Source organism: Myotis nattereri (genome assembly GCF_964212035.1).
Source record: "Myotis nattereri genome assembly, chromosome: 21".
NCBI classification, from domain to species: Eukaryota; Metazoa; Chordata; class Mammalia; order Chiroptera; family Vespertilionidae; genus Myotis; species Myotis nattereri.
This window is the reverse complement of record NC_138097.1, coordinates 1,006,453-1,033,647: the sequence shown is the minus strand read 5'-3', so window position 1 is coordinate 1,033,647 and position 27,195 is coordinate 1,006,453. Positions and strand designations below refer to the sequence as shown.

The window sequence follows — 27,195 nt, the reverse complement described above, 5'->3', positions numbered from 1 at the left end:
TGTCTGTGGAAGACTTCTGTCCGCTTTAAAACTGGATTGTGTGTGTGTGTGTGTGTTTACGGTTGAGTTGTAAGAATTCATTATATGCTATTCTGGACAAGAGCCCCTTATCAAATATACTAGAGGTCTTGGTGCATGAAACTCATGCACTGGAGTGGGGAGGTCTCAGCCGGCCTGCGCCCTCTTGCAGTCCAGGAGCCCTTGGGGGATGTCCAACGGGGAGCGGGCCTAAGCCGTTGCGCTCACCAGCCGTAAGCCTGGCTTCTGGCTGAGCGGCGCTCCCCCTGTGGGAGCGCACTGACACCAGGGGGCAGCTCCTGCATTGAGTGTCTGCCCCCTGGTGGTCAGTGCGCATCATAGCGGCCGGTCTTTCCGCCGGTCTTTTATTCTATAGGGTAACTTGCAAATATTTGCTCCCATTCTCTGGGTAATCTTCATTTTACTGATGGTGTCCTTTGGTGCATGTTTTTGGTTGTTTTTTAAAATCCTCACCTGAGTATATTTTTTCCATTGATTTCTACAGAGTGGAAGGGAGGAGGGAGGAGGAGAGAGAAACAATTGGGTGAGAGAGACGTGTGGATTGGTTGCTTCCCAAACCTGCCCCTACGGGAGCTGGGGAACCGGCATCCAAGGCACAGCCCTCGACCATGAATCGAACCCATGACCCTTCGGCCCTCGGGTAGAAGACTAAACTCCTTTGCTCTAACCACTGAGAAACCGGCCAGGGCCGGTGCATGTTTTTAATTTTGACAAATTTTCTTTTTTTTAAAAAAAAATATTTTTTTATTGATGTCAGAGAGGAAGAGGGAGAGAAACATCCATGATGAGAGAGAATCATGGGTCGGCCGCCTCCTGCACGCCCCCGACTGGGGATCGAGCCTGCAACCCACGCATGTGCCCTTGACCGGAATCGAACCCAGGACCCTTCCGTCCACAGGCCGACGCTCTACCCACTGAGCAACACCGGCCAGGGCGATAAATTTTCTTCTGTGGCTTGCGTTTTCGTTGCTGTAACTGAGGAACCGCTGCCGAAGTCACGGTGGTGAAGATGTGTGCCTGGGTTTTCTTCCAGTACCTCTGTGTTAGCTCTTCTGTGGAGGCCAGTGGTCTACTTTGAGTTAAAAAGTTACTTACAAAGCCCACGCGTGCCCCCTGATTGGAGATGAGACACTAAATGCCCGCACGGCTTCGGGTCTGTCCTGTCCCTTTGTGTATCCGCATTCATGACAGTAGGTTTCACTGTCTGGAGGGCTGGTTCCCCCTACGACAGGGGTGGGCAACCTTTGTGTGAGTGCGTGCCCAAACCAGCAAAATCTCTGGCTCAGAATTCTCCTGCGTGCCGACCCTAATTTTTTGAGAACATGTGACGCCGACTTGCTGTCTCTTAAGGTGTACGTATGTGAAGAACCTTGAAGAAATAATAAAATTCATTTGAGCGACAAAAACACAGTCCATGATGATGAAAAATACATTTATTTTTTAACGTCTACATGCACACGGACAGTCCGACGGAAATCTTTATGGCTCCGTGTGATAGTATCAGTGGGATTTTGGCGGCTGCATCGCCGATGACAGAGATTTTACATCAGGTTTCTATTTCATGGCCTTCAGAGATAGGCACGCGCTACCACTGTCGTCCGTCAGGCTCCTCCTCTTACGAGACTTAACAAAGTTCACCACTGAGAACAGAGACTCGCAAGCGTATGTGGATGAAACCAAAACACCGGTCGGATCTAGGAAGGCGGGGAGAGTGAAGGCAGAGGCATAGAAATGGCTCTTCCCCTCTCTCGTCCATCCTTGTCTACAGTCTTTAAGAGAACTTGTTATGTAAACTTATTTATGTATTTAAGATGCACCTGCACTGAATTTATCCGAAAAATAAAAGAGTCGATATTAAGAAGAAAATTGTAAATGGGAGATGATCAGAGAGGGTTTCCCGTGCCAGCAGAAGTTACTGGCGTGCCATGTTTGGCACGCGTGCCAGGGGTTGCCCACCCCTGCCCTACGATCTTCACTTTTCTGTGTGTTTTTGGCTGTTCTTTTCTTTATAAAAAAATGTTATTGATTTCAAAGGGGAAGGGAGAGGGAGAGAAACATCCATGATAAGAGACCATCATGAATCCGCTGCCTCCTGCACGCCCCCTACTGGGGATCGGGCCCGCAACCGGGGCAGGTGCCCCGACCTGGAATGAACCCTGACCTCCGGGTTCATAGGTCAACGCTCAACCCCTGAGCCAGGCCTGGCCGGGCCCAGCTTTTCCTGATTGCTTGCTTTGCACACAAGCTTCAGTCAAGTTGGTTTATTTATTAACATAAAACGTAGCCCGTTTTCTCTAAACTTGCAATTACTTGGAGTTCAATGTCCTGGCCCGTGGAACCCGCCCCCTGCCCTGGGGTTACCGCGCGTGGCCCCGAGCGGGGTGATCCGCCTCCACACCGATGTCCCCGGGGTGCCGTCTCCCCCCGCCCCGCCCCACAGCCCCCCTCCAGGTAAACGCCCGCAGGGAGGGACACCGGGAGCCTCCTCCAGCTCCGCGGGGCGGGGCTGAGGCGGGGCGCTCGCGATCCGGAAACCGCCAGACCCTCCCGGCCCGCGGACCAGCAGCGCCAACCGGGCGAGAGGACAGCCTGTGCTCCCCACATGGCGGCGGCGGCGGTGAGCGGCGCCAAGCGGAGCCTGCGGGCCGAGCTGAAGCAGCGCCTGCGGGCCCTCAGCGCCGAGGAGCGGCTGCGCCAGTCCCGCCTCCTGGCCCAGAAGGTGCGCGATCGCCGGGCCGCCACGGTGGCGGGCCAGGTGGACGGGGCCGGGTGGACGTCCTCCTGGCCGCGCTGCTCGGGTTTGCGGATCTGCGCAGGCGCAGACCTCCGGCGGCGCGCGCATCCTCCCTCCCCTCTGGTCCCCGTGCGCGTGCGTCCCCCAGCGCGCCGTCACCCCCTCCAACGCGCACGCGCGCACGTCCCCGACCCCGGCGCGCGCACGTTCCTCCCGCCCCTCCGCCGCACTTCCGCCAGCGCCTGTGTGCCTACGTCCCACCCACGACGTGCGTGCGTGCGTGCGTGCGTACGTCCCCTCCGGCACGCTCACGTCGTTCAGAGTGTGTCTGGGCGCTGGAAGGCGCGAGGCCCCGAGGGAAGGCGGTTGTGAGGATGGCGGTGAGAGGGCGGAGCGGCGACGCCCTGTTCCCGCGGAGGCCGGTGCGGCGACGAGATGGCCTCCGTGGGGCCAACGCTGGTGCTGAGGCGGGAGCAGGTGCGACAGACACCCCTGGGGGGCGCGGGGCGGCCCTCGCTGAGGTGCCTTTGGTCCGTGGCTGGCCATTGGAGGTCGGGAACCCTGAGGAGGCGAGGAGGCTCCTCCTCTCAGAGATAGGGCGGGAGAGTCGGGGTGCAGGCGGGATGCCGGCGGCTCCCCGAGTGAAGGCCGCGCCCACTGAGCCTCGCTTGCTCAGGGCCTAGTGTGGGTGACAGGACTTGCTTTTCCAAGTTAATGAGAGAAAACATGGATTCTCCCGCCGCCCACGGTGGTGGGGAGCGCAGTGGGGAGCCAGGCGGGGGTGAGCGGATGCCCCGTCTGGGGGTTCCACACGCGCCCTTGGTCCCTCTCACCTCGGCCTCCTGACAGACTGACAGGGTGTCCCCCCAAAACGGACACATACACAGTTGAATACTCATTAATTCCAAGGGGTTTACGTGTGAAAAGAAAGAAACATCCACGGCGCCGCCCGCCGTTAGACGTGCGGATATGTTTTGGGGGGACACCCCTGTTTCGGGGTGTTGACAGGACGGGGGGTTGGTTGGTCGGCCTGGAAGGCGCGTTCTGAGGGCGTCAGGGCTGGAGTTGGGGGGACACCAGGGAAAAATCCACCTCCCGCCAACACGTAAATATTAGTAACTTTTTAAAGAATATATTTTGATTGATTTCAGAGAGGAAGGGAGAGGGGGAGAGAGAGAAACATCAATGATGATGCGAGAGAACCATGGATCGGCCGCCTCCTGCATGCCCCCCACTGAGGATCGAACCCGCAACCCCGGCCTGTGCCCTGACCGGGAATCGAACCCGGGACCCTTCCGTCCTCAGGCCGATGATCTATCCACCGAGCCACACCGCCCAGAGCAGATATTAGTAATTTAAAAAAAAATGTATTTCTTCAACCACAGCTGCCACGACCTATAGATATAAAAGGCTAAAATGCTAAGTGTCCGACCGACCAGCCGGTCGCTATGACGCAAACTGACCACCAGGGGGCAGACGCTCCACGCAGGAGCTGCCGCGACGCGCACTGGCCACGTACAGAGAAACGACAGCGCGGACCTGGCGCCCACAAAGCAACACGCGGCCTCCCTCGAGTGGGACGCAGGCCCCGCCACCGCCCCGGAGCGACGGCCCAGCCAATCGCAGCTAATGCCACCAAGACCCCATGGTCAGCCTGGAAACGGTGGCTGTGGGCGCCGGGTAATGACGTCACGTAGCAACGCCCGGCTTCCGCTCCCTAGCGACAGACCACCTATATATATAAAAGGCTAATATGCTACGTGTCCGTCCGGGTAATGACGTCACGTAGCAACGCCCGGCTTCCGCTCCCTAGTGACAGACCATCTATATATATAAAAGGCTAATATGCTACGTGTCCGTCCGGGTAATGACGTCACGTAGCAACGCCCGGCTTCCGCTCCCTAGCGACAGACCATCTATATATATAAAAGGCTAATGTCCCCAGCAGGGGGCATGCAAGAGGCAGCCAATCAGTGGTTCTCTCTCATCATGGATGTTTCTCTCTCTCCCTTTCCTTCTCCCTTCCTCCCTGAAGTCAATAAAAATGTATTTTAAAAAAATAAATGGGGAGAATTTAGGAGCGCAACCCAACAAGGCACAGGCTGAGGAAGTTGTGGGAGCCAAGGTTTGGGGTTAAAATGATGCAAAGACTCGAGGGCAAGTGTGCGAGAAGAACGGGTCGGCGGAGACCCAGCCTGGAGTTCTCTCAGTAAACAGCAGGGTCCCACGGTGACTTACTTTTATTATTTTTTCAATCAATACTTTTATTGATTTCAGAGAGGAAGGAAGAGGGGGAGAGAGATAAAAACATCAGTGATGAGAGAGAATCACTGATTGGATGCCTCCTTCAGGGGTCCCCACAGGGAACCAAGCTGGCAACCCAGGCATGTGCACTTGACCCCGAATCAGCTGTGACCTCCTGGTTCATAGGTCGATGCTCAACCACTGAGCCACACCGGCCAGGCCCCACAGTGACTTTATAATGAGTTTTCATACCTACAAAAGTAGGCGAGCCGGAGAGGTGTAAAGAGATGAGACAAGTAAGTGTTGGGTTAAGAGCAAAATTTAGGGTTCAGGACCCCAATGTAGCACTCTGCTTTTGTTTTTTTATTTTTGGATAAAGAAGTTGAAGAAGCCCTAACCGGTGTGGCTCAGTGGATAGAGCACCGGCCTGCGGACTGAAGGGTCCCAGGTTCGATTCCGGTCAAGGGCATGTACCTGGGTTGCGGGCACATCCCCAGTGGGGGGTGTGCAGGAGGCAGCTGATCGATGTTTCTCTCTCATCGATGTTTCTGGCTCGCTATCCCTCTCCCTTCCTCTCTGTCAAAAATCAACAAAACATATTTTAAAAAAAGAAAGAAGTTGAAGAACATGGGAGAAAATGTTGAAACTGTTCAGGGGAGTCACTGATTTTTAAAAGTGTAATCTTGGCAAATACCATGGCCTGCGTTTCCCATGCAGGTGATCGCCCACAGTCAGTATCAGAAGTCCCAGCGAATCTCCATCTTCCTGAGCATGCAAGATGAAATCGAGACCGACGAGATCATCAAGGACATCTTCCGCCGCGGCAAGACCTGCTTTGTCCCCCGGTACCGGTTCCAGAGCAACCACATGGACATGGTGAGGTTGGCATCGCCCGAGGAGATTGCTTCGCTTCCCAAAACATCCTGGAATATTCATCAGCCCGGTGAGGACGAGGCTCGGGAGGAGGCCTTGTCGACAGGTGAGCACGTGGTACCAGGGTTGACATGCTCGGTGCTGGGAGACTGTGATGAGTTCTTAGACCTCTGAGCCGCGGGTGATGTTTGGGTCTTTGGGGGTCGCTTTCCCTGTCAGGACAAATTTGTGTTCTACTTGTATCCCACGACACTCACATTGCCTGACTTGGGGTGCCCTCTGTAAGCCATGAGAGTCAGCTATAATAATAAGCTAGTAAGGTATTAAGACTCTTGCCCTGTCCTGGCCGGTGTGGCCCAGTGGATAGAGCATCGGTCTGCCGACTGAAGGGTCCCAGGTTCAATTCCAGTCAAGGGCATGTACCTGGGTTGCGGGCACCTCCCCAGTAGGGAGTGTGCAGGAGGCAGCTGATTGATGTTTCTGACTCTCTATCCCTCTCCCTTCCTCTCCGTAAAAAATCAATAAAATATATTTAAAAAAAAAACTCTTGCCCTAACCTTACAGGTTGAGTTACACATTTGCCTCGAATAATTTTTTGTTGTTGCTAATCCTCACCCAAGGGTATTTTTTTCCCATTGATTTTTAGAGAGAGTAGAAGGGAGGGGAAGAGAAAGAGAGAGAAACATCAATGTGAGAGAGACACATCAATTGTTTGTCTCCCACACGAGCCCGACCAGGGTTGGGGAGGGAGCTGGGATTGAGGTACATGTCCTTGACCGGAATCGAACCCGGGGCCCTCAGTCCAGGGGCCAATGCTCTGTCCACTGAGCCCAACCTGCTAGGGCTCCCCTGAATAGTTTTATTATTTCCCGTGGTTTCAGTTCTGGTCTGTATAGTGATAATCACATTCTCATTCATGCAGAACTGAAACCTCCTTCCTCTCCATCCATTATCTGCACCATAATGGAGACAAGATTTCTGACGCACACACCTGACCCCGTACTCCCCTGTGGAAGCCTTTCAGTGACTTCCTGCTGGCCTTCGGCGGAAGTAAACATGCCTTCACCAAGCTTTTCCTGGTTGGGTCCTGCTTATTTTTCTACTTTGACATCTCTCTGCTCCCCCACTTCCAGCCACTCTGAACGTCTCCCGTTTTCCCACTCCCTTTGCCTTCACTGCTGCTGGCCCTTTACACATGCTGTTCCTGGCCAGCAGCTGCTTGGGCGATTTAATTACTGAGCAGCCGCAGAGCTGAGAGCAAGCGCAGCTGAGAGGACTGTTGTGTGATGCAGCGCCTCAAACCTGCCTCAGAAGCGGATATTGGGGCTAAGATTTAAGTGCTTGTAAAGAACCCCCAGCACAGCTTTAAACCCCTCCCAGTGTGACACCATAACCTACAAAATCCGTCATCTGTCAGGGTGGCAGGGAACGGGGTCCCAGGCTCACAGGAGTGGGGGGCCACCTTCTTTGCTACTAGAACTTCTGTCACCCAGTCTTGTACCTTGCCAGATGTTTAGGCACCAAAGGTGCACTCTGTCCTGCATCCGTAGACCAGGTGCACGCCACCATAACACAGCTCTTCTTGTTTCCAAGAAGCAAGGTTGTAGGCATTTGAAGAGAATGAGGTAGGCCTCTTATATAATAAAAGGGTAATATGCAAATAGACCAAATGGCCGAGCAACCAAACAGCCAATCAAAGCGTAATATGTTAATGATATGCTAAGGCTGCTCAACTGCTGGCTATGACGTGCACTGACCACCAGGGGGCAGACAGTTGACCAGTCGACTAGTAGCTCTGATGTGCACTGACCACCAGGGGGCAGACGCTCCGACCGGTAGGTTAGCTTGCTGCTGGGGTCCAACCGATTGGGACTGAGTGAGATGGGTTGGACATGCCCCGGAGCCCTCCTGCTGTCCCAATCACACACTAGTGGGGTCCCTCAGCCTGGCCTGTGCCCTCTTGCAATCCAGGACCCCTCGGGGGGTATTGGAGAGCCGGTTTCAGCCTGATCCCACAGGCCACTCCCCTTGGTAGGGCGCCAGACGCAGGGCTCATGGCTGGTGAGCACTGCTGCAGCAGCGTAAGCCTCTCCTGATAGGAACTGATTGGGCGCGAGCCCGCAGCAGGCACAGTGGGGCCGGGGTGAGCGGGAGCAGCAGGTAGGAGCTGCAGGCGGCATTGGACTGCGGGTTTCGGCCCGATCCCTGCAGGCCACCCAGAGGGACCCTACCCGTGCACGAATTCGTGCACCGGGCTTCTAGTTTCCTTATAAATAAGGAAAGATGCAGTTGTAGGTGCTCATGCTGCTCATGCCAACTGCACCCTTTCCCCCAACTTGCAGGCCTGCAGGTGGAGCCCGGGGTACTTCCCCAGTCCTGGTGGGTTATATATTAACAGGTCCTCCCCGGCCCCTGCATCACCTCTAACCGTCCCTACTAACAGAAAGTCTACCCAGAGTCCTCCAGGGGCAGCTCATTGCCTCTGCCTGTCAGTGCTCCCCCTTCTAGAATGCATTCCTGAGGTCGAGCTACAACGTGTCCCCCTCCCCCTCCCTGTATGTGTCCTGTTTCTGGTGAAGGACAGCAGTGGGAAGAGGAAGGAGGAAACAGGATCTTCCCTCTCAGTTTAGTCACACTTCCGGATGAGATGAACCCGGTCTGAACAGATGAGCTCAGGCATTCACCTGTGGCTTTTAGCACGTCGTCTGGTTTGTGTTACAATGGTAACTGTTATTAATTTTAAGCAAGGAAAGGGGAATTATTCATTATGCAGTCAGCTCATTGCCTATCGAGTGTGTAACATTCTGATAATTTCCAGCAAACATTTCTGAGCATCTGCTTTGCACAGACACTGTGTTAGTTCAGGAAAGAGAACGTCCAGGCCTTCCAAGGGCCCAGCTGTTGCTGGGGAGACAGAAGAATATGTAAATAGAATAAGCATCCCCACCTTCAACATCTGTCAGATGCAAGTGTCAAGTGAAAATAGACAGAATATAAGGGAGAAGCCCAGTGCTCGAGCCTGAATAGAAACACCTGGTTGCTCCTCCGCCACAGCATTAACCGCCCGCGACAGGCCACTTTCTCACCCCTGCCTCTCTTTGCAGATAAGCAGAGGGACAGTGGGCTCTCCCTGTCGTTTCTGTTGATTGCAGCCTGGCAGCTGGCCCTCTCGCTGTTACAGGAGCATTGCAGTGGGCGGCCTCTGCGCTCCCTTATCTCCCAGGATTCCACTCTGCCCGGGGATTTTTCCTTGCGTCAGCAGCTCGCACCGTGGCGGATCTGGTGCTAAAGCATAAATCTGGCTTTGTGTGCTGGGGACAAGCTGATTAGAGCCGATGGTCACCAGTGTAGCTTATGTAGCCCATTTATCTTCCTGGTCTGCTCGCATTAGCGTGGCCTAGAAAAAAGAGCGAGCTTTGGTGTCCTCCGTGCGATCAGTTCTTAAGCGCACGTTTCACCCGCGGTGTTTTTGTGTTACAATTTTAAAAAAAACTTGATTGGAGAGAATTTGTTGTCCCACTTATTCATACATTCATTGGTTGATGCTTGTCTGTGCCCTGGCCAGGGACAGAGCCCACAACCTTGGGATATGAGGACAATGCTTTAACCAACTGAGCTACCCAACTAGGGCACTATTTTTATTTATTTATTTTATACTAGGGGCCCGGTGCACGAAATTCGTGCAGTGTGTGTGTGTGTGTGTGTGTGTGTAGTGTCCCTCAGCCCAGCCTGCCCCCTCTCACATACTGGGAGCCCTCAGGCGTTGACCCCTATCACCCTCCAATCGCAGGATCGGCCCCTTGCCCAGGCCTGACGCCTCTGACAGAGGTGTCAGACCTGGGCAGGGGACCCTCATTTCCCCACATCACTGGTTCTGCCCCCAGCCCCCCTCCGATTGCTGGCTGTGCCCCTTGCCCAGGTCTGATGCCTCAGCCAGAGGCGTAGACCCCCATTACCCTCCGATAGCCTGATCGGCCCCTTGCCCAGGCCTGACGCCTCCGCCAGAGGTGTCAGGCTTGGACAGGGGACCCCCATCTTCCCGATCACTGGCTCTGACCCCTGCCCAAGCCTGAGGCCTCTGGCCCAGGAATCATGCCTGGGCAGGGGACCCCCATCTCCCTCTGATTGCTTGCTCCACCCCCTCGCCCAAGCCTGACGCCTTTGACCCAGGCTTCAGGCCTGGGCAAGGAGACCATCATATCCCCCCAATCCCCAGCCCCGCCCCCCCAGCTCCCCGCGGTTGCAGGCTCCGCCCCTGCCCAGGCCTAACGCCTCTGGCCTGGGCGTCCGGCCGGGGCAGCAGGGACCCGCAGCTGCAGCGGCCCCGCGATCGTGGGCTCCGCTTTAGGCCCAGGCAAGGGACCCCTAGCTCCTGGGACTGCTAGCTTCGACCGTGCCCAGCTCCCATTGCTGGCTCCACCCCTACTTCCTGCTATCACTGGCCAGGGCGGCAAAGGCGCCTGATTCTCCGATCATGGCCCCAGGGCCGCCTTTGCCCTGCCCCCCAGCTCTTAGCTCCCCCCTGGGTTTCAGATCACTGTCAGTGGCAGGGGGCTTCTTCCTGCTTTCCCTTTCGCCTCCCTGCATTGTGCCTGCATATGCAAATTAACCGCCATCTTGTTGGCAGTTAACTGCCAATCTTAGTTGGCAGTTAATTTGCATATAGCCCTGATTAGCCAATGAAAACGGTATCGCCGTACGCCAATTACCATTTTTCTCTTTTATTAGTGTAGATATATACTAGAGGCCCAATGCACGAAATTTGTGCACGGGGGGCGGGGGAGGCAGTCCCTCAGCCCAGCCTGCACCTTCTCCAATCCGGGACATCCCTCTCACAATCCAAGACTGCTGGCTCCTAACTGCTCACCTGCCTGCCGGCCTGATCGCCCCTAACCACCCTCCCTTGCCGGCCTGGTTGCCCCTAACCGCTTCTGCCTCGGTCCCCACCACCGTGGCTTTGTCTGTAGGCACATTTGCTCATTGTCCTTTTATTAGTATAGATATATTTTTGTTGATTGCAGAGAGGAAGGTCGAGGGAGAGAGATAGAAACATCAATGATGAGAAAGAACCATGATCGACTGCCTCCTGCACGCCCCCTACTGGGTGTCAAGCGCACAACTCAGGCACATGCCCTTGACTGAAATCGAACCCAGGACCTTTCAGTCCACAGGCTGACGCTCTATCCACTGAGCCACACCAGTTGGGGCTAGGGGATTATTTTTGTGTTATGTATACAGCAAAGTATCAGATTGGTAGATGAAGTAGAGGGCCTGCCTGCCTCTTTCTTGAATTTATCCTCCAAATCAGGGCTGCTTGGGTAATCTGATTCCATCTGGGTGTAGCAAAATGGGATGTGATTGGCCCAGAGACTTAAACATCCCCAGAAGGGCGAGCTTTAGCGATGGCCGGGTCAGGGTCGTTACCTCCGCTCTCACCTCCGCTGGCTGTGGACCCTGCTCTCACCTCTGCTGGCTGCGGACTGGCGTAGCCATCTGCCCCCCCAGAGGGGTCTGGGGTGGCCTCTCCCTGAGGGGAGAGAACCTGCCTCCAGAGTTAGGCCGTGGGAGGCGCAGCCAACTCTGCTCGGTCCTCACTTCGTCTCCTGGTTTCAGGTGGGCTCCCTGCAGTCCAGGGCGGTCAAGGGCTTCTCCCAGGACATGAGGCCGCAGCCGGGACTCTGGTTCCCGCGCCAGGGCCGGCGAGGCACCACCGCTTTTCTGTCCTGTCCCTCAGTCAGCTTGCTCTACCCCGCGCCTCCTCCCTTTCCCGGCAGCATCCTTCACCCCAGACCGGCTGCCTTGGCGATGGTGTTCATGGAAGGCTGGTTCGCTTTCCCAGGGAAGCCCTCACACTGAGTCAGGCGTCTCTCACAGACGCTGGTCGTAACCTCCAGTCTCCCCCCACCCCCCCATCCCAGCTATTTTATACGCAAGTGAACACGCAGAGGAAGGCCGAGGCTTCCATGGGCACCGGGGCCTTGCGTTCGAATGACAAGGGCCTCCTCCTCGGCTGCCTGGGAGCCGCTCCAGAATTGTCTGTTTTATCCTGTGCAGCAGCTCATTTAGCCTCTATTCTCGTCTCACAGCGGCAGTTTGCTTTTCGTGAACTCCCAGCCCATTAAGATGAAAAGATGCTTCCTTAGGGGTTCTGGCCTGTTATTCTCGCCAAGACGGGTTCGCCCGCCCACGCTCTCATCACCAGGCGCGATTCGCCGAGTGTGCCGTCGATCACTGAAGTGCCATTCAGAGGCCTGACCCAGGTGACTGGGAGGTGCCCACACACAGCTCTTCAGCTCTTCAAACTCCTTTTCCAATTCGCTTTTTATTTCATTACCTTTCACTGAGAATCAGGATGTCTCCGAGGGGTATGTATGTTTCTGTATATGTTCAATTCAGGGAAGTGGCAGAATTTTTAATTCTCAGAGAAGCTTGAAATGAGAAAAAGGAACTTGCTTTTGGTTCAGTGTTCTGACCCTTGCACCCCAAGCCAGAGCGGCAAAACCTGCGTGTAAGTAATCACCGTCATGGTGTACAGGGCTGTGCTTTCCCTCCCCTCCCGTTCCCCCTCTTTGTTTATGGGATTTATTGGGGTGACATTGGTTAATAAAGTTATATAGGTGTCAGGTGTCCATTATCTGTATGCTAGAGGCCCGATGCACGAATTCGTGCAAGGGGCTCGGCCCCGCCGCCACGGCTTTGTCCGGAAGGATGTCCGGTCTAATCAGCATATTACGCTTTTATTATTATAGATGTTTCTGTGTGTTCACCACCCCAAGTTGAGTCTCCTTCCACCATTATTTATCCCCCTTGATCCTCTTCTACCTCCCCCCCCTCTTCCCCTCCCTCTCTCTCGCTCTCTGTCCCTCCATCCCTCCCTCCATCTCTCTGTGCCCCTCCACGGACCAGTTTTCTAGTTGCTTAAGGGGGGATGTAACTTGGTGTCCAGAGTCCAGGGACCTGTTTGTGGCCCGGACACCTGGCTGCCGAGGGCCCCCAGGAATCCTCCTCGCGCAGTGCTGGCTGTGCGGGAAGAGCCGGCGGTTTTGTAACCAGCTTTATAAGGCACGATCCTGCTGAACTGGGAACTTTAAAAATGGCGAGAGGATCTCTTCACCTTTTCCTGGGATCTCGGAGATACGGTCCACTGGTGTTCTGATTTCTCCACATACCAGTGGGGTCCTGCTTTTCCCGGGGGGCGGGGCTCTCTGGAGTCACGGGTCTTTCCTCACCACCACTCCCCCCCTGCCCCCCGTGGCTGATCCAGGGGCTCACGGGCTCTCCCTGCAGAATAAGTGGGCTCCTTCCTGTGGCATTGGAGGCCCTTCTCAACACGGGCTGAGCGTGTCCGCATTCGTAGGTCCTTCCAGAGACAGCCGTGCTTCCCCGCGTCTGTGCCTGTGCCGGCTGTTTTCACTCCTTCCTCCTGCCTCCCTATCCGGGCCCTTCAGCATCCCCCCATTGATTCATTGCTGGTACCGTAGGCCATCTCCCTTAGGGAGGTTTCCCCAGACTTGTCCCCTTCTCAGTGGGATGCAACATTGAACTTCTTACCGTGAGGTCTGATCAATAATTGAATCGATACCCCTCCCCTGGGAGCTGACCTTCAGGCCGCTTCACAGTGGACATGCCGCTCGCTTACATGACCTGCCACTGGCTAAGGCCATTCTCTCTCCCTCCGGCTTTCCCAGGACCCGGACCTGCACAGAGAATTCTCTGCCCAGGAAAAGCTGCCTCGAGTCCTTTAAAACCTCTGACTCCCCGTCTTCAGGGGCTGGCGCCGTTTTGGGGCTCAGCCCATCTGGTATCCGGATGACCTAATTAATTCATATTTCTTCGCCCTTCTGGCCTCGTGCGTTCCTCCTTCGGTGACCCTAGCCCTTCGTCACTTGCCTCACGCCCTATCGCAGCGACTTGTCTGTATACATACAACCTGTTCCTGCATCTGCCCAGGTGGTTAGGCCCCAGAGACATCGGTCGTTCATCCCACCCGTGTCCTCTGGCTCCGCGGACAGTGACTTGTTAGCAATGGCTCTTCTTGATTCCATTGCGTTTTGATGGAGCTGCAGATCTTTAGGATTTTTTTTTCTGCCTCCTTTTTTCCCATCGGGTGCTCTGTCAGGTTTTAGGGAACATGTAGGGTTTCAAGAGCAGGCTTGCGCCCCCCCCCCCAGACCTACGGAAGCAGATAAAAAGGGCAGTTGGAGTGAGAAACGCACTTGGAGCGCGTCCGTAAAGGCCGTTATGTGGAACCAGGTGCTGTTATTCCAGAGTAACAGGTCGCTCTGTCGGGCTGGCAGCAACTGAGTTTGTTCTAGATGCACAGGCTCATCCGAGCCGAGCGAGGAGCCCTCCGAGGGCCGGAGAAGAGGGCGAGCGGGAGAAATACAAGGTGCCGTGCCGTGCGGTTTTATTGTAGGTAAATGTACTGAACCAGCAAGTCTGCAGGCTGTCAGGTGCTCGCTTAACAAGCCTCGGTGAAACAAACGGCGGAAGCCGCTGTCGGGGCTTAGGAGCCAGGCCTGTGTGATCAAGTGCCGTAATGACTCTGAGGGCTTGTCCTCTAAAAGGTGAGAAAGAGGATGAGCCCCAGAAGCGACCCCCTCACTGCTCTCGGGCGCCCCCAGGCCTTTCTCTTCTTTCTGACGCTCGTGCTGCCAGCCCGACTCCGCTGCATTGACCCCGACCTCGTTCTTACTTTCTGTGTTTTTTCATCCTCACCTGAGGATATGATTTTCATCGACTCCAGAGAGAGTGGAGGGAGAGGGAGAGGGAGAGAAACATCGATGACTTGCTTCCTGGACATGCCCTGACCAGGTGTCGAGCCCACCGCCCTTCAGGGTTCAGGGTGACGCTCTAACCTCCTGAGCCTGCTGAGTCCAGGGTCCCAGGACGTTCTAGCTGGAAAAACTGAACCTCTGTGCCCCTCCCCCCAGCCTCTGGGAACCCCCTTCTACTCTCTGTTTCTATGAATTTGACTATTTTAGAGCCTTCATATACGTGGAATCATACAGTATTTGCCTTTTGGGAGACTGGCTTAAATATTGAGTGTATCATACAGATAAACATAAAATCCTATATAATAAAAGGCTAATATGCAAATTGACCAAACAGCAGAATGACCAGTCACTATGACGCACACTGACCACCAGGGGCAGACGCTCAATGCAGGAGCTGCCCCCTGAAGGTCAGTGCACTCCCATAGGGGGTGCACCACTCAGCCAGAAGCTGGCTTCATGGCTGCTGAGCGCAGCGGCAGTGGCAGGAGCCTCTTCTACCTCCGTGGCAGCGTTAAGGATGTCCGACTGCTGCTCCCCATGAAGAGCGGGCCTAAGCCATCAGTCAGACATCCCCCCAAGGGCTCCTGAACTGCGAGAGGATGCAGGCCGGGCTGAGAGGACCCCCCCCCCCCAGTGCACGAATTTCATGCACCAGGCCTCTAGTTGTATCATAAAATTCTCTGAATTACTCAGCTTTGATTCTAAAGAGGTCTGAGCACGTGAAGCATCCCGTCCACCCCTGTTAGAGACGGATGAAGGGAAGCCAGAGGCGGCCCAAAGGCAGTGAGAAATCGAAGTGAAGTCTAATTCTTCTCTGTGTAAGCGCCACTGATTGTCAGGAGCGGTGAGAGCGTCCCCAGCTCTGACCGACACAGGAGCTGCATTGGGAAAGTGCCGTCTGGGTAAAGCTGCTGCCCTGGTCCTTCTCCTGCGAAGCATTTTGTGTGTCTGCGATAAAGAAAGACAGCTGAGCCCCCCCACTCCGCCCCGCCTCCCAGTGAGATTCTTTTTGGTCAGTCTCTGCAGCATAGAATAAGCTGAAGTACAGTGTTTCTTTCTCTCTTTTAACCTATTGTAGACGCTGGAAAGCTGGGCTCAGCGAACTCTTTGTAAAGGGCCCGAGAGTTCCTATCTGGGGCTCTGTGCGCTGTGTTCAGTCTGTGGCAGCGATTCAGTGCTGCTGTGTCAACAGGAGGCAGAGCGAGGCTGCGCTCCACCAGCGCTATACCCACAACGCCAGGCGGCGGCCAGGCTCGGCTCCCAGCCACAGTCACCCACACCCCTCTGGTCGAGTGCTGGGACCCTCACTTCTCCTGGTCCTTGGTGTGTTAGATATTTTTAAAAATATATATTTTTATTGATTTCAGAGGGAGAGAGGGGGAGAGGGAGAAAGAGATGTAAACACCAATCATGAGAGAGAATCACGGATTGGCTGCCTCCTGCACGCCCCACACGGGGATGGAGCCCACAACCTGAGCACGTGCCCTGACCGGAAATCGAACTGTGACCTCCTGGTTCACAGGTTGACACTCAACCACAGAGCCATGCCGGCCAGGCTACATACTGATTTCAGAGAGGAAGGGAGAGGGAGAGAGAAACATCAATGATGAGAGAGAATCATTGATCGACTGCCTCCTGCACGCCCTGCACTGGGGATCGAGCCCACAACCCGGGCATGTGTCCTTTATTGGAATTGAACCTGGGACCCTTCGATCTGAAGGCCAACGCCCTATCCACTGAGCCATACTTCCCAGGGCTAGCTTGCTATCTTCATTTTTTTATTTTATTTTTTTAAAATATTTTTATTTATTTCAGAGGAAGGGAGAGGGAGAGATAGAAACATCAATGATGAGAGAGAATCATTGATCAGCTGCCTCCTGCATGCCTCCCACTGGGGATTGAGCCCGCAACCCGGGCACGTGCCCCTGACTGGAACCGAACCCGGGACCCCCCCAGTCCTCAGGCCAGTGCTCTATCCACTGAGCCACACCAGCCAGGGCTTGCTATCTTTAATATAGGAGACAGCTGCTATCGTTGCTTATGGTGACGATGATGATGATGATGATCATTATCTCCTGACTTTTACTCATGTAATCATGTTGGAGTTATTTTCTGTGCACCACGCTAGCCAGCCTTCCAGTATAATGGCAAACACACTTAAGAAAATAGCTGACGTGTTTGAAGTACATCTTCAAAGGGGGACGAATTTTTTCTGAGTATTCCTGAAAATCTTTCTCTTTCTAGAGGAAAATAGCGTTGTTCTGATTATAAACACAAAATGAACTTAAGTAATACTGAGAAATATAAAGAAGAAAATACGCACCCAGTCCCCAAACCCAGAGGTCCCACCGAGAACCAATGGCAGTCTCTCCCCGGATCCCGTCACGTGGCCCTCCGGACCCACGGCCCCTCCCCACCGGCCGGCGCGCGCAGGGCACCGTGTGGACTGCGCAGGCGTCCTCGCCCGGTTTCGGGTTCTTCAGCCGCTGGAGGGGGGAGGGGGGAGGGGGAGGGGTGGGGGGCAGGAGGAGGTGAGAAGTGTTAGTTCCCTGCTGACTCACCCCAGCACATCGGCCCCTCTGGTGCCTGTAACCATGGCCTCCCCCCCCCACACTTGCACCCTCAGGCCTGGGGGTGACCCAGGCTCCCCAGGAGTTACCCTGCCCCCCCGTGAACCCTGCCGGGATTAAAGTGTCCTCACTTCCCTGGGGAGCCTGCCCGCCCTCGTGTGGCCCCGACGGACGGATACAAGGTCATGTCCCATCTGAGCCCCACACACACCCAGGCAGGCGGGGAGCGTGTCCCTCGCAGGCTTTCCCTCCCCAGGCGGGACGCGAAGGGCCAGGACACCCAGGCCACGTCCCGCTCTGTCATTGACGCCGCCGTGTGACCTGGGGTGGATGACATCACTCAGGAAAGGGATGATGGCATCTGCCTCCTTCCACCTTGGGGGGGCAGATGAGGTTGTGTCTGCCCAGTGCATTAGCCCAGGGCCTGGCAGCTCTCGGGGCCGAAAGGGACTGAGGAGCGATCCCATCTCCCTTAGTTGGTGAGCGGGTTCTCGGAGGAGGAGCCTTTGCACGGGGGAGGCCACATGTGACGGGGAGGGGAGGCCATGTGTGATGGGGAGGGGAAAGCCACGCGTGACAGGGAGGGGAGGCCACGTGTGACAGGGGAGAGAAAGACCATGCATGACGGGGAGGGGAGGCCACACGTGACGGGGAGGGGAGGCCACGTGTGACGGGGAGGGGAAGGCCACATGTGACGGGGAGGGGAGGCCACGTGTGACGGGGAGGGGAAGGCCACATGTGACGGGGAGGGGAGGCCATGTGTGACGGGGAGGGGAAGGCGGGGAGGGGAAGGCCACATGTGACGGGGAGGGGAAGCCACATGTGACGGGGAGGGGAGGCCATGTGTGACGGAGAGGAGAAGACCACATGTGACGGGGAGGGGAAGCCACATGTGACGGGGAGGGGAGGCCACATGTGATGGGGAGGGGAGGCCACATGTGACGGGGAGGGGAAGGCCACATGTGACGGGGAGGGGAGGCCATGTGTGACGGGGAGGGGAAGGCCACATGTGACGGGGAGGGGAGGCCATGTGTGACGGGGAGGGGAGGCCACGTGTGACGGGGAGGGGAGGCCACATGTGACGGGGAGGGGAAGCCACATGTGACGGGGAGGGGAGGCCACATGTGACGGGGAGGGGAAGGCCACATGTGATGGGGAGGGGAGGCCATGTGTGACGGGGAGGGGAAGGCCACATGTGACGGGGAGGGGAGGCCACGTGTGACAGGGAGGGGAGGCCATGTGTGACGGGGAGGGGAGGCCATGTGTGACAGGGAGGGGAGGCCATGTGTGACAGGGAGGGGAGGCCATGTGTGACAGGGAGGGGAAGGCCACATGTGACGGGGAGGGGAGGCCACATGTGACGGGGAGGGGAGGCCACGTGTGACGGGGAGGGGAGGCCACGTGTGACGGGGAGGGGAGGCCATGTGTGACAGGGAGGGGAGGCCACATGTGACAGGGAGGGGAAGGCCACATGTGACAGGGAGGGGAGGCCACATGTGACGGGGAGGGGAGGCCATGTGTGACGGGGAGGGAAGGCCACGCGTGATGGCTCCTTTCCATGACCTGCTGCACAGAGTGCCTGTTGCAGCCCGTGTCCAGCTGCCAGCAGGTGGCAGTAGAGCCACACCCACCTGCCTGTGGTCTGGGCCAATAGATGTGCCTGAGAACTAACTCTATTGGGGTGCCAGTGTTGGGATTTTTTTTTAATTACTCAAAAAGAAGAGCTTTAGGATCTACAGAAAGAGAGCAGGTATCACTCACACCCCCGCGCACACTCACAGCTGGCATTTTCCAACACTTGCGAGAGCTTTGCCCACTTCTATCTATGTCTGCCTTCGCTTCCCCTCTACCTGGAAGAGTCTAACTTCCTGTCGTTTCCTTCCTTTACTTAAACACACAGTCCCTGTTCACGGGGTTGAACAAAAGCCCTGGACTCGGAAGCGCTGAGGTTTTAAGTAGGGGGTTGCAGAAGCTGTCCTGCCCCCTGCCCGCCTGCCCGCCGGTGAGCAGATGCCGGGTCACACCCGGGGGCGCTGCTGGTACTGAGTGCTGCCCCAGCGCTCCGGGGGCAAGTGCAGTCCCTGTGTTTGATGGGAGCTCGGGTCTTTAGTGGGTGATCTTTTTTTTTTTAACATGTTTTTATTGATTTCAGAGAGGAAGGGAGAGGGGTAGAGAGAGAGTTAGAAACATCCATGATGAGAGAGAATCATGGATCGAGCCTGCAACCCGGGCCTGTGCCCTGACCGGAATCGAACCTGGGACCCTTCAGTCCTCAGGCCAATTCTCTATCCACTGAGCCACACCCGTCATGGCTTTAGTGGGTGGTCTTTACTGCGCTGTGTCTGATTCCGCGGGGAGATTTCCCAGAAGCCCAAACTGCTGCGAGCCAACGTCCCAGGAAGAGCGAAGGTGCCTTGACAGTGGGAGGTTTAATAAGAACGAGCTGTCCACTCAGGCCGTCTAGTCACACACTAAGAGCCTCTGAGTTTTCAGGGAAATACGTGTTTTTTAAAAGCCCCACTTTTACAGACAATGGGAGGTGCGATCGATCTGACGACGCGTCTCAGAAAGGGTTTCGCGTCTCCCTCGTGCGCACTGTGCTGTCGCCGTGAGGAGGGGGTGGCTCAGAGGCCGTGTCCAGTCTGTCCTTCTGGGGCGGCCGTTGGCTTCGAGCACGTGGCGCGGGTTTCTGAGGGTTCTGCCCCCGGAGCTGCCACGGATTCCCGGGTCCGCGTTTTCATTGAGGATTTCGGCTCCTCCGTGTTCTAGAAACACGTTTGAGGGACGTGCCCGTCTGCTCAGCCGCGTGAATAGGAGGTGCGTGCAGCCGTCGATGACGTTGGCGTCTGGTGTTAACAGCTCACAGGCTCCCCACGGCACAGTGAGCCGAGCCACTGCAGGTCGTAGCTGGAGGTGGTTTCCACCGAGGCTTCCAGGCTGCTACGCGCTGGTGCTGGGATCGGCCCCCACGGCCCAACCAGACGCCGACACTCAGCCCCGCCTCTCCGCCGCCTCTAACGTGCCCGCCATGTTTGCTCCGTCCCTTTGCCTGCTCCCGCATGTCCCCTTCAGCAACAGGAGCAGCTGAAGGGGACAGTCATCACCCACCTGGCAGCAAGCTTCTCTCTCCCCAGCTGAATGCCCCCGAGCGATCTGACCTCCCTGAGCCCTGAGCGTCAGTTTCCTCACCTGTGAAATGGGGATGCGCATCCCCTCGCTCCAGCCTCACCAGGTAGACGTGCTGCCCAGCGGATTCCATCACCTTCCGTCCCAGGGGGTGGCGTGGTGCCTGGCACACGTGGGCACCGACCGGTGTTCATGTCTGTGCTCTCCTCCCAGACGCTGGGCTTGGGATCGGCGTCAGGTGTTGCAGCCACGGCATGAGCAGATGACTCCGTGGGTGGAGTCGGGAAGCTAAGATACTAGTAAATGCGGGCGAGAGGCTTCCTGTTTCGCTCTCACTCTCTCTCATACGTAAACAGGGCTGAGCTCGGCGTCTGGGGAGAGACCACAGCTCTGCTCCCAGGAGCAGGGACGGGATTCCTCCCTCGTGGGGGTGGGCGTTCTTGCGGCATCGAGTGGGAGCCGCTCACACCGACCTGCACGGCAGGGGGCGCAGGGGGACGGTGAACTGAGGTGTCACTGTTTTGTTGTCACTGTTAGGATTCGAGGGGCCTGGCGCCTGGGGAGCGGCATCGCAGGAGCAAGGCCTTGCAGGCGGGAGTGGGGGTGGGACAGTGACTCTGTTGATGCTCAGCTACACCAGCCGAAACTGGCATTTCTTTCCTCTTTTTTAAATATTTGTATTGATGTCAGAGAGGAAGGGAGAGGGGGAGAGAGACAAACATCCACGATGCGAGAGAATCATTGATCGGCTGCCTCCTGCAGGCCCCCCACTGGGGATCGAGCCCACAACCCGGGCATGTGCCCTTGACTGGAATCGAACCCAGGACCCTTCAGTCCACAGGCTGACGCTCTATCCACTGGGCCACACCGGCCAGGGCTGGCATTTCTTAATTAAGAAAGAAAAGCCTTCGTAATGAATGGAATGAGCCTAGAACAGGGGTGGGCAAACTTTTTGACTCGGGGGCCACAATGGGTTCTTAAACTGGACGGGAGGGCCGGAACAAAAGCATGGATGGAGTGTTTGTGTGAACTACTATAAATTGACAGTAAACATCATTACATAAAAGGGTACGGTCTTTTTTTTTTTTTTTTTTTAGTTTTATTCATTTCAGAGGCCGGATCCGGCCCGCGGGCCGTAGTTTGCCCACGGCTGGCCTAGAAGGCACATCGGAGCCCCGGGCTGGAGAGCTCACGGGCATCGTTGGGGTCAGTGCTTGTGACCAGCCCGTGGGGTGGGCACCGTGAACAGCTGCCTCCTGTGGGTGAGAAGGGGGCTCACAGGAAGGGTAGGGGCACCTCAGGGACGGCCTCAAGCCCTGCCCGCCACCCTGGACGGCCGCCAGAGGGCACTGGCGTTCCAGAGCCAGCACCAAGTGCACAGGCCGGTGTTGGAGCCGGCAGCCTGTGGGCTGAGTTTCCGGAAGGTGAGCTGGCAGTGTGCATGCAGAGTCACGGTGGGAGCCAGCAGAGCCGGGGAGAGCGGCCGGCACAGCGTGACAGCAGGACGGGCGGCCTTGGGGCGAGCACTGCCGGGACGGGGGGTTGCAGGCCTGATGCCGCGGGACTGCTGGGCTCCGGGCCTGGGAAGCAGGTGCAGGACTGGCACCGGGAGGCTTCGTCCGGAGGGTCATCCGGACGGTCGTCCCGCTGTTCGGCCGTCCAGCCTAGTTAGCATGTTACGCTTTCATTATTATAGGTGTGCGTGGCCCGGGGTTCCTCCTAACCCCCGCTGAGTTTTGACTTTGCACTGTGTCTCCTTGGGTCTTGGGGCGACCTCTGTTAGTGGGGATGCCCAGCGTGGGACCAGCGTGTGCAAGGGGAGCAGGTTAGGCCTGCACGTGAGTTTCACGCCCCGGCGGCCATCGCCTGTGGGGTGAGAGGTGGAAGTGTGCCGGGGGGGGGGGGGGACATGCATGCGGTGATGGTGGCACAGGGAGGACTTCAAGGGTGACGGCAGGTGGACGGAGCCAGCACGGCGCACGCTCTGTGTCACAGGAGGTTCACCAAGTAGCAGGAGCAGAGCCGGCTCAGGCCACACCGTGTTGAGGGAGCAGCTAGCTGTCCTGCGGGTTGGGGTCCCACAGCAACACCCCAAATAGGGTGCCAAGACCCCTGCCGTCGCCTGGGATCCCATAGCCATTCTCCTTGGCTCACAGTGTGGGGCTCACTTGGAGCCAGCGGCCGTACAAGGCCATTTCCTCCGTCGCATTCTGGCCCCATAACCTTGGCCGTGGACCGTGGAGTTATGAACGCGGGGATGTCACGCGAGGCCTGACCCACTTGGAGGAGAACACTCGCCTCCCGGGCTTCTCGGACCAGCATGCTGCTTCCGTCCGGCCTGAGGGGCGGCCCGGGCCCCTGGCCCCCAGGAAATGGCCCCTCTGTGGGGCCGACAGACACGAACCGGCGGCAGCCCAAGTGGACGCCAGGAGGCCGCAGTGACAGCGCGGGAGCGCCGAGAGCAGAGGGGCCAGGTCCGTGCCAACCCATGGGATGTGAGGACGTCACTTCCTCCCCCTCACGGCTCCTCGTCCGTCCTCCCGCTGCCGGCAGGTGGATGCTCTCAAGTCCCACCTTCTCTCTGGCGTCCTGACTCCGGTGGGAACCCTGGCTCTTCCCCTGGCTTTCCTCTTGGCACCTTTGCCTTTGGAAAAAGTACTGTGAGGGGCACATGCCTGGGTCTGCCCTCCTCGCACTTTTAAGTGCGCAGCGCAGGGTGCTAACTGAGCGCCGCGCTGCACAGCGACCCCTCACGTGCCCTCCATCTCCCACCTGAGACCCACACCTGGTGGCAGGGCTTCCGTTCCCTCCTCCCGGCCCCCGGCCGCCGCCATGCTGTTCCCTGTGGTTCGGTGGGGGGTCGTGCCGTGCCTGTCCCTCCGCCCGCCGTGCTCAGGGCTCTTCTGTGCTGTAGCCCCTGCAGCGGCTTCTCCTCTTCCGTGGCCGAGTCGTGTCCCTTTGTGCGCATCGCATCTTGTTTGCTCATTGATTCTGTCGATGGAGTTTTAGGTTGTTCCCACCGCTTGGCTATTGTGACTAATGCGGCTGTGACCCTGGTGCGCAAATATCTCCCCAAAACCCCGATTTCCCTCTTTTGGATTCATACCCAGAAGTGGGGTCATTGGTGGCTCTGTTCCTAATGTCTGAGGAGCCTCGTCCTGACTCCTGTAGTGGGTTTACCTTTCTCTACTCCCAGCAGCAGTGCGAGGGTCCCACTCTCTCCCCATCCTCACCCACATCGATTCTATCTCGGGGCGGGTGGGGGGGACGGTTTAAATGGACATTCTAACTGGTGTGAAGGGATATCTTGTTGAGGTGTTGATGAACGCTTTCCTGATGATTTCTGATGTGGAGTGTTTTTCCATGTATCTGTCGGACATTTTTGGGGGGTCTTTTGGGGGGAAGTGTCTAAGTCCTTTGTCCATTTTTTAAATTGGGTTAATTTGTTTTGTTTTTTTAAAATATAGTATTGATTTCAGAGAGGAAGGGACGGGGAGAGAGAAAGAGAAACATCACTGATGAGAGAGAATCATGGATTGGCTGCCTCCTGCACACCCCCCACTGGGGATCAAGCCCGCAACCCGGGCATGTGCCCTTGGCTGGAATCGAACATGGAACCCTTCAGTCCGCAGGCCGACGTTCTATCCACTGAGCCACACCAGCTAGGGATTAATTTGGTTTTTTGCTCTTGAGCTGTAGGGATTTCGTTGACATTAGCTGCCACATCTCCATGCCCGTCTCTGATGAAATCATGTCTGCCACTCAGCCTGGTCCTCCCGCCCTACCATTCCTGTCTCACCGGTCTGCTCCCCCACCTTCCCGTGGTTTCTGAAATACACTCAGACCCAACGTAGACACGTCCTTAAGAGCCCAGGTCAAGTCAGAGTCCCCGAGGCCTCTCCAGACCACAGCCGGCCGTGTTTTGGGTTAACTGACCTTCACCACCTCCCTCCCCAGGACTTCCCAAGCCACCTTGCCACACCGTCGGGGGCAGAGCTGCCCTGTGGGCCGGCGTGGGCTCTGCCGCCGGGAGCACGTGCAGGGGGCGGGGTCTGAGTGCACACGACGCGGGCAACCCCAAGAGGGAAAGAGGAGCCGACGGGGCCGGGATTGGCACAGACAGGTGTGCATGGCAAGGTCGTGACGGTGCCCTGCTGGGCTCTGCCGGCGGGAGAGGCAGGTGTGTGCTGGGAGCCAGAGAGAAGCTGAGCTCACCTCGCCGTCCTGCAGGCCGTCAGCACCGCTGACTCAGAACACCCTGTTCCAGAGAGTTCTCGCTGCCCCCTGCGTGTCCTGGCCCGCAGGCTGCAGGAGCTGCCCGGCCACCCTGCGCTGGAGGCCACCCAGGAGTCCCGGGGCAGCCTTCAGGGGCCAACACCACGGGCAGGAAGTCTGGGCCCACGGGACAGAGTGTCCCAGAGCCTGAGGACACCGGGTTGGACATGCGACGTGGCTCCTGAGCTCCATCCGCTCCCTGCCAGCAGCTGCAGGACCTTTTCCTGGGCCTCCCAGCCCCGTGGTTCTCCCCTCGTGACCTCCATCCTTCTGCATGGACGCCCCACACCTCTCACAGTGGTGGGAGCCCCTGCCTCCCGCCCCGAGCCCAGCTGTCTGCTCTGGTCGGAGGATGCTGTGGCCATTTCCGGTTCCTGTGGGCCCTGGGGGGTTCCAGCCCACGGGCCGGTTCTCTGGCCTCGATCGTGTCCTGTTGGAACGTCCCGAGGAGATCAAAGCCTGCCCTCACGTAGACCAGGGACGCTGACCACGTGGCCCGGCCTCCCTATGACCTCCTCCCCTCCTCCAGACGTCACATACGGGGATACGGCTCCCCCGCCGGGCCGGTGTGTAGGATCACCGGATGCTTAAACAAAGAAAGGAAGGCCCTAACTCAGTGGTTCTCAACCTTCTGGCCCTTTAAATACAGTTCCTCATGTGGTGACCCAACCATAACATTATTTTTGTTGCTACTTCATAACTGTCATGTTGCTACTGTTATGAATCGTCATGTAAATATCTGATATGCAGGATGGTCTTAGGCGACCCCTGTGAAACTTCTCATCGATACTTCTAACTCTCATCGATACTTCTAACTCTCTCATCGATACTTCTAACTCTCTGTCCCTCTCCCTTCCTCTCTGTAAAAAATCAGTAAAATATATTTTTTTAAAAAAAAAGGAAAGAAAAGAAAGGAAGGAAAAACAAGACCGTAGGCCCTGTCCCTGGAGTCACTGAGCTGGGTTGTGGCTGGACTGGGTCTGACGTTTTTGCGATGACCCTGTGCCTGCGATCAGAACACGGAGCTCTGGGGGGCGGGGGACGGGCCTCCTCTGTCCGACCTGTGCCTGTGAGTGTCCTAGAATGGTCACGCGTTTCCTTAGACATCAGAGAGCGAACAGATGTCCCTAAAACAAACGCAGGCTTCAGAGGGGTCCGTCCTTCAGAAACCGTCACCCCATCCTGTGTTCCTCTTCCCACAGGCGGCCTGGACCTCATCTTCATGCCGGGGCTCGGGTTCGACAAGCAAGGCAACCGGCTGGGCCGGGGCCGGGGCTACTACGACACCTTCCTGAGGCGCTGTGAGCAGCACCAGCAGGCGAAGCCCTACACCATGGCCTTGGCGTTCAAGGAGCAGATTTGCGATCAGGTCCCCGTGGACGCACATGACGTGAAGGTAGATGAAGTCCTCTACGAAGACACCCCCTGAGTCCCGCTGCCGCAGCCCGACGCTCGGGGTGCGGGCCTGAGAGAGGGGCCCACAGAAGATGTGCCTGTCCCGTCCGGGGTCCGTCAAAATTGCACACCACTGGGAACACGGTCTGCATTGTTTTATTATAATTATAAGATACATAACCCAAAATCACCTTTAAAATTAATAGAGCGGCCCTGGCCGGTTTGCCCTAGTGGATAGAGCGTCGGCCTGCAGACTGAAGGGTCCCAGGTTCGATTCCGGGTCAGGGCTCCTGCCTGGGTTGTGGGCTTGATCCCCAGTGTGGGGCATGCAGGAGGCAGCTGATCCATGATTCTCTCTCATCACTGATGTTTCTATCTCTCTCCCTCTCCCTTCCTCTCTGAAATCAATAAAAAATATTTTAAAAAAATTAATAGAGTTTTCGGTGGCTGTGAAGCTCGGGAGAGCCGGCCGGGCCAAGGGCGTCGGATCTCATTGTCCTCCCAGCGATTCAACCCTCCCCTGCAGGCCCTCAATGAAACCGGTTGATCCCAAAATTAATTAAATTAAACGAATAGACTTGGGTAGAGTAGAACATGAATTAAAATGGAGGCCCTCATCATAGGGTCTTGAGCTTAATTTCCCGGTGAGAAGGTGACAAGTCCAATTCTCTGCTTTTCCGTGTAAGTAGATAATTGTGAGGAAGTGTGCTCTGACTCAGGGAGGAAGGCGAGCTCCCGGAGCGGACGCTGTCCAGGGTCCTGCGCGGGCGCCGCCTCTGGCAGGTACGTGCACGCTCACCGTGACGAGTGATTTGTTGTGTTGGCTTTAGGCACAGCGACCCTCAAGCATATTGTGCTCACACTTGCGTAGCTAACTGGACTTACAGTGGCTGTTTCAGATTTTTTTTTTTTGGATGAGTTCATTAAATAAATTCAGGATATTTTCACCCGTATTCTTTGGATGATAGCTTACTATTTGATGTTTTAGGTCCAAATTTTTTTTTAAAAAAAGCACTTTAAAAATGTCCATTGACCTCATGTTGGACTTTCCCAGCACAGTGTGGGCAGTGAGGGGCGGGAGGGAGGCGGTTCTGTGAGCTGTGAGGTCATATGACCGCGCGGCTTACACATCGGAGGGCTGACTTCAGCCGTGAGTCAGGTG

The 27,195-nt window shown here is 56.5% G+C and overlaps 1 protein-coding gene across 2 annotated transcripts; it reads left to right on the top strand.

Moving 5' to 3' along the window:
* Positions 1 to 1,459: 1,459 nt before the first annotated feature.
* On the top strand, positions 1,460 to 26,983 carry LOC308535911 (5-formyltetrahydrofolate cyclo-ligase-like). Of its 2 annotated transcripts, none has more exons than XM_081114919.1 (3): positions 1,460 to 2,758; positions 5,735 to 5,996; positions 25,841 to 26,454. In XM_081114919.1, exons 1-3 carry the CDS (start codon positions 2,642 to 2,644, stop codon positions 26,065 to 26,067), a joined length of 606 nt encoding a protein of 201 aa, XP_080971045.1. In that variant the 5' UTR covers positions 1,460 to 2,641; the 3' UTR covers positions 26,068 to 26,454. The 2 variants fall into 2 exon arrangements, with proteins under 2 accessions (XP_080971045.1, XP_080971044.1); XM_081114918.1 differs by lacking the exon at positions 1,460 to 2,758 and adding an exon at positions 3,037 to 3,250 and having other exon boundaries at positions 25,841 to 26,983.
* Positions 26,984 to 27,195: the final 212 nt, after the last annotated feature.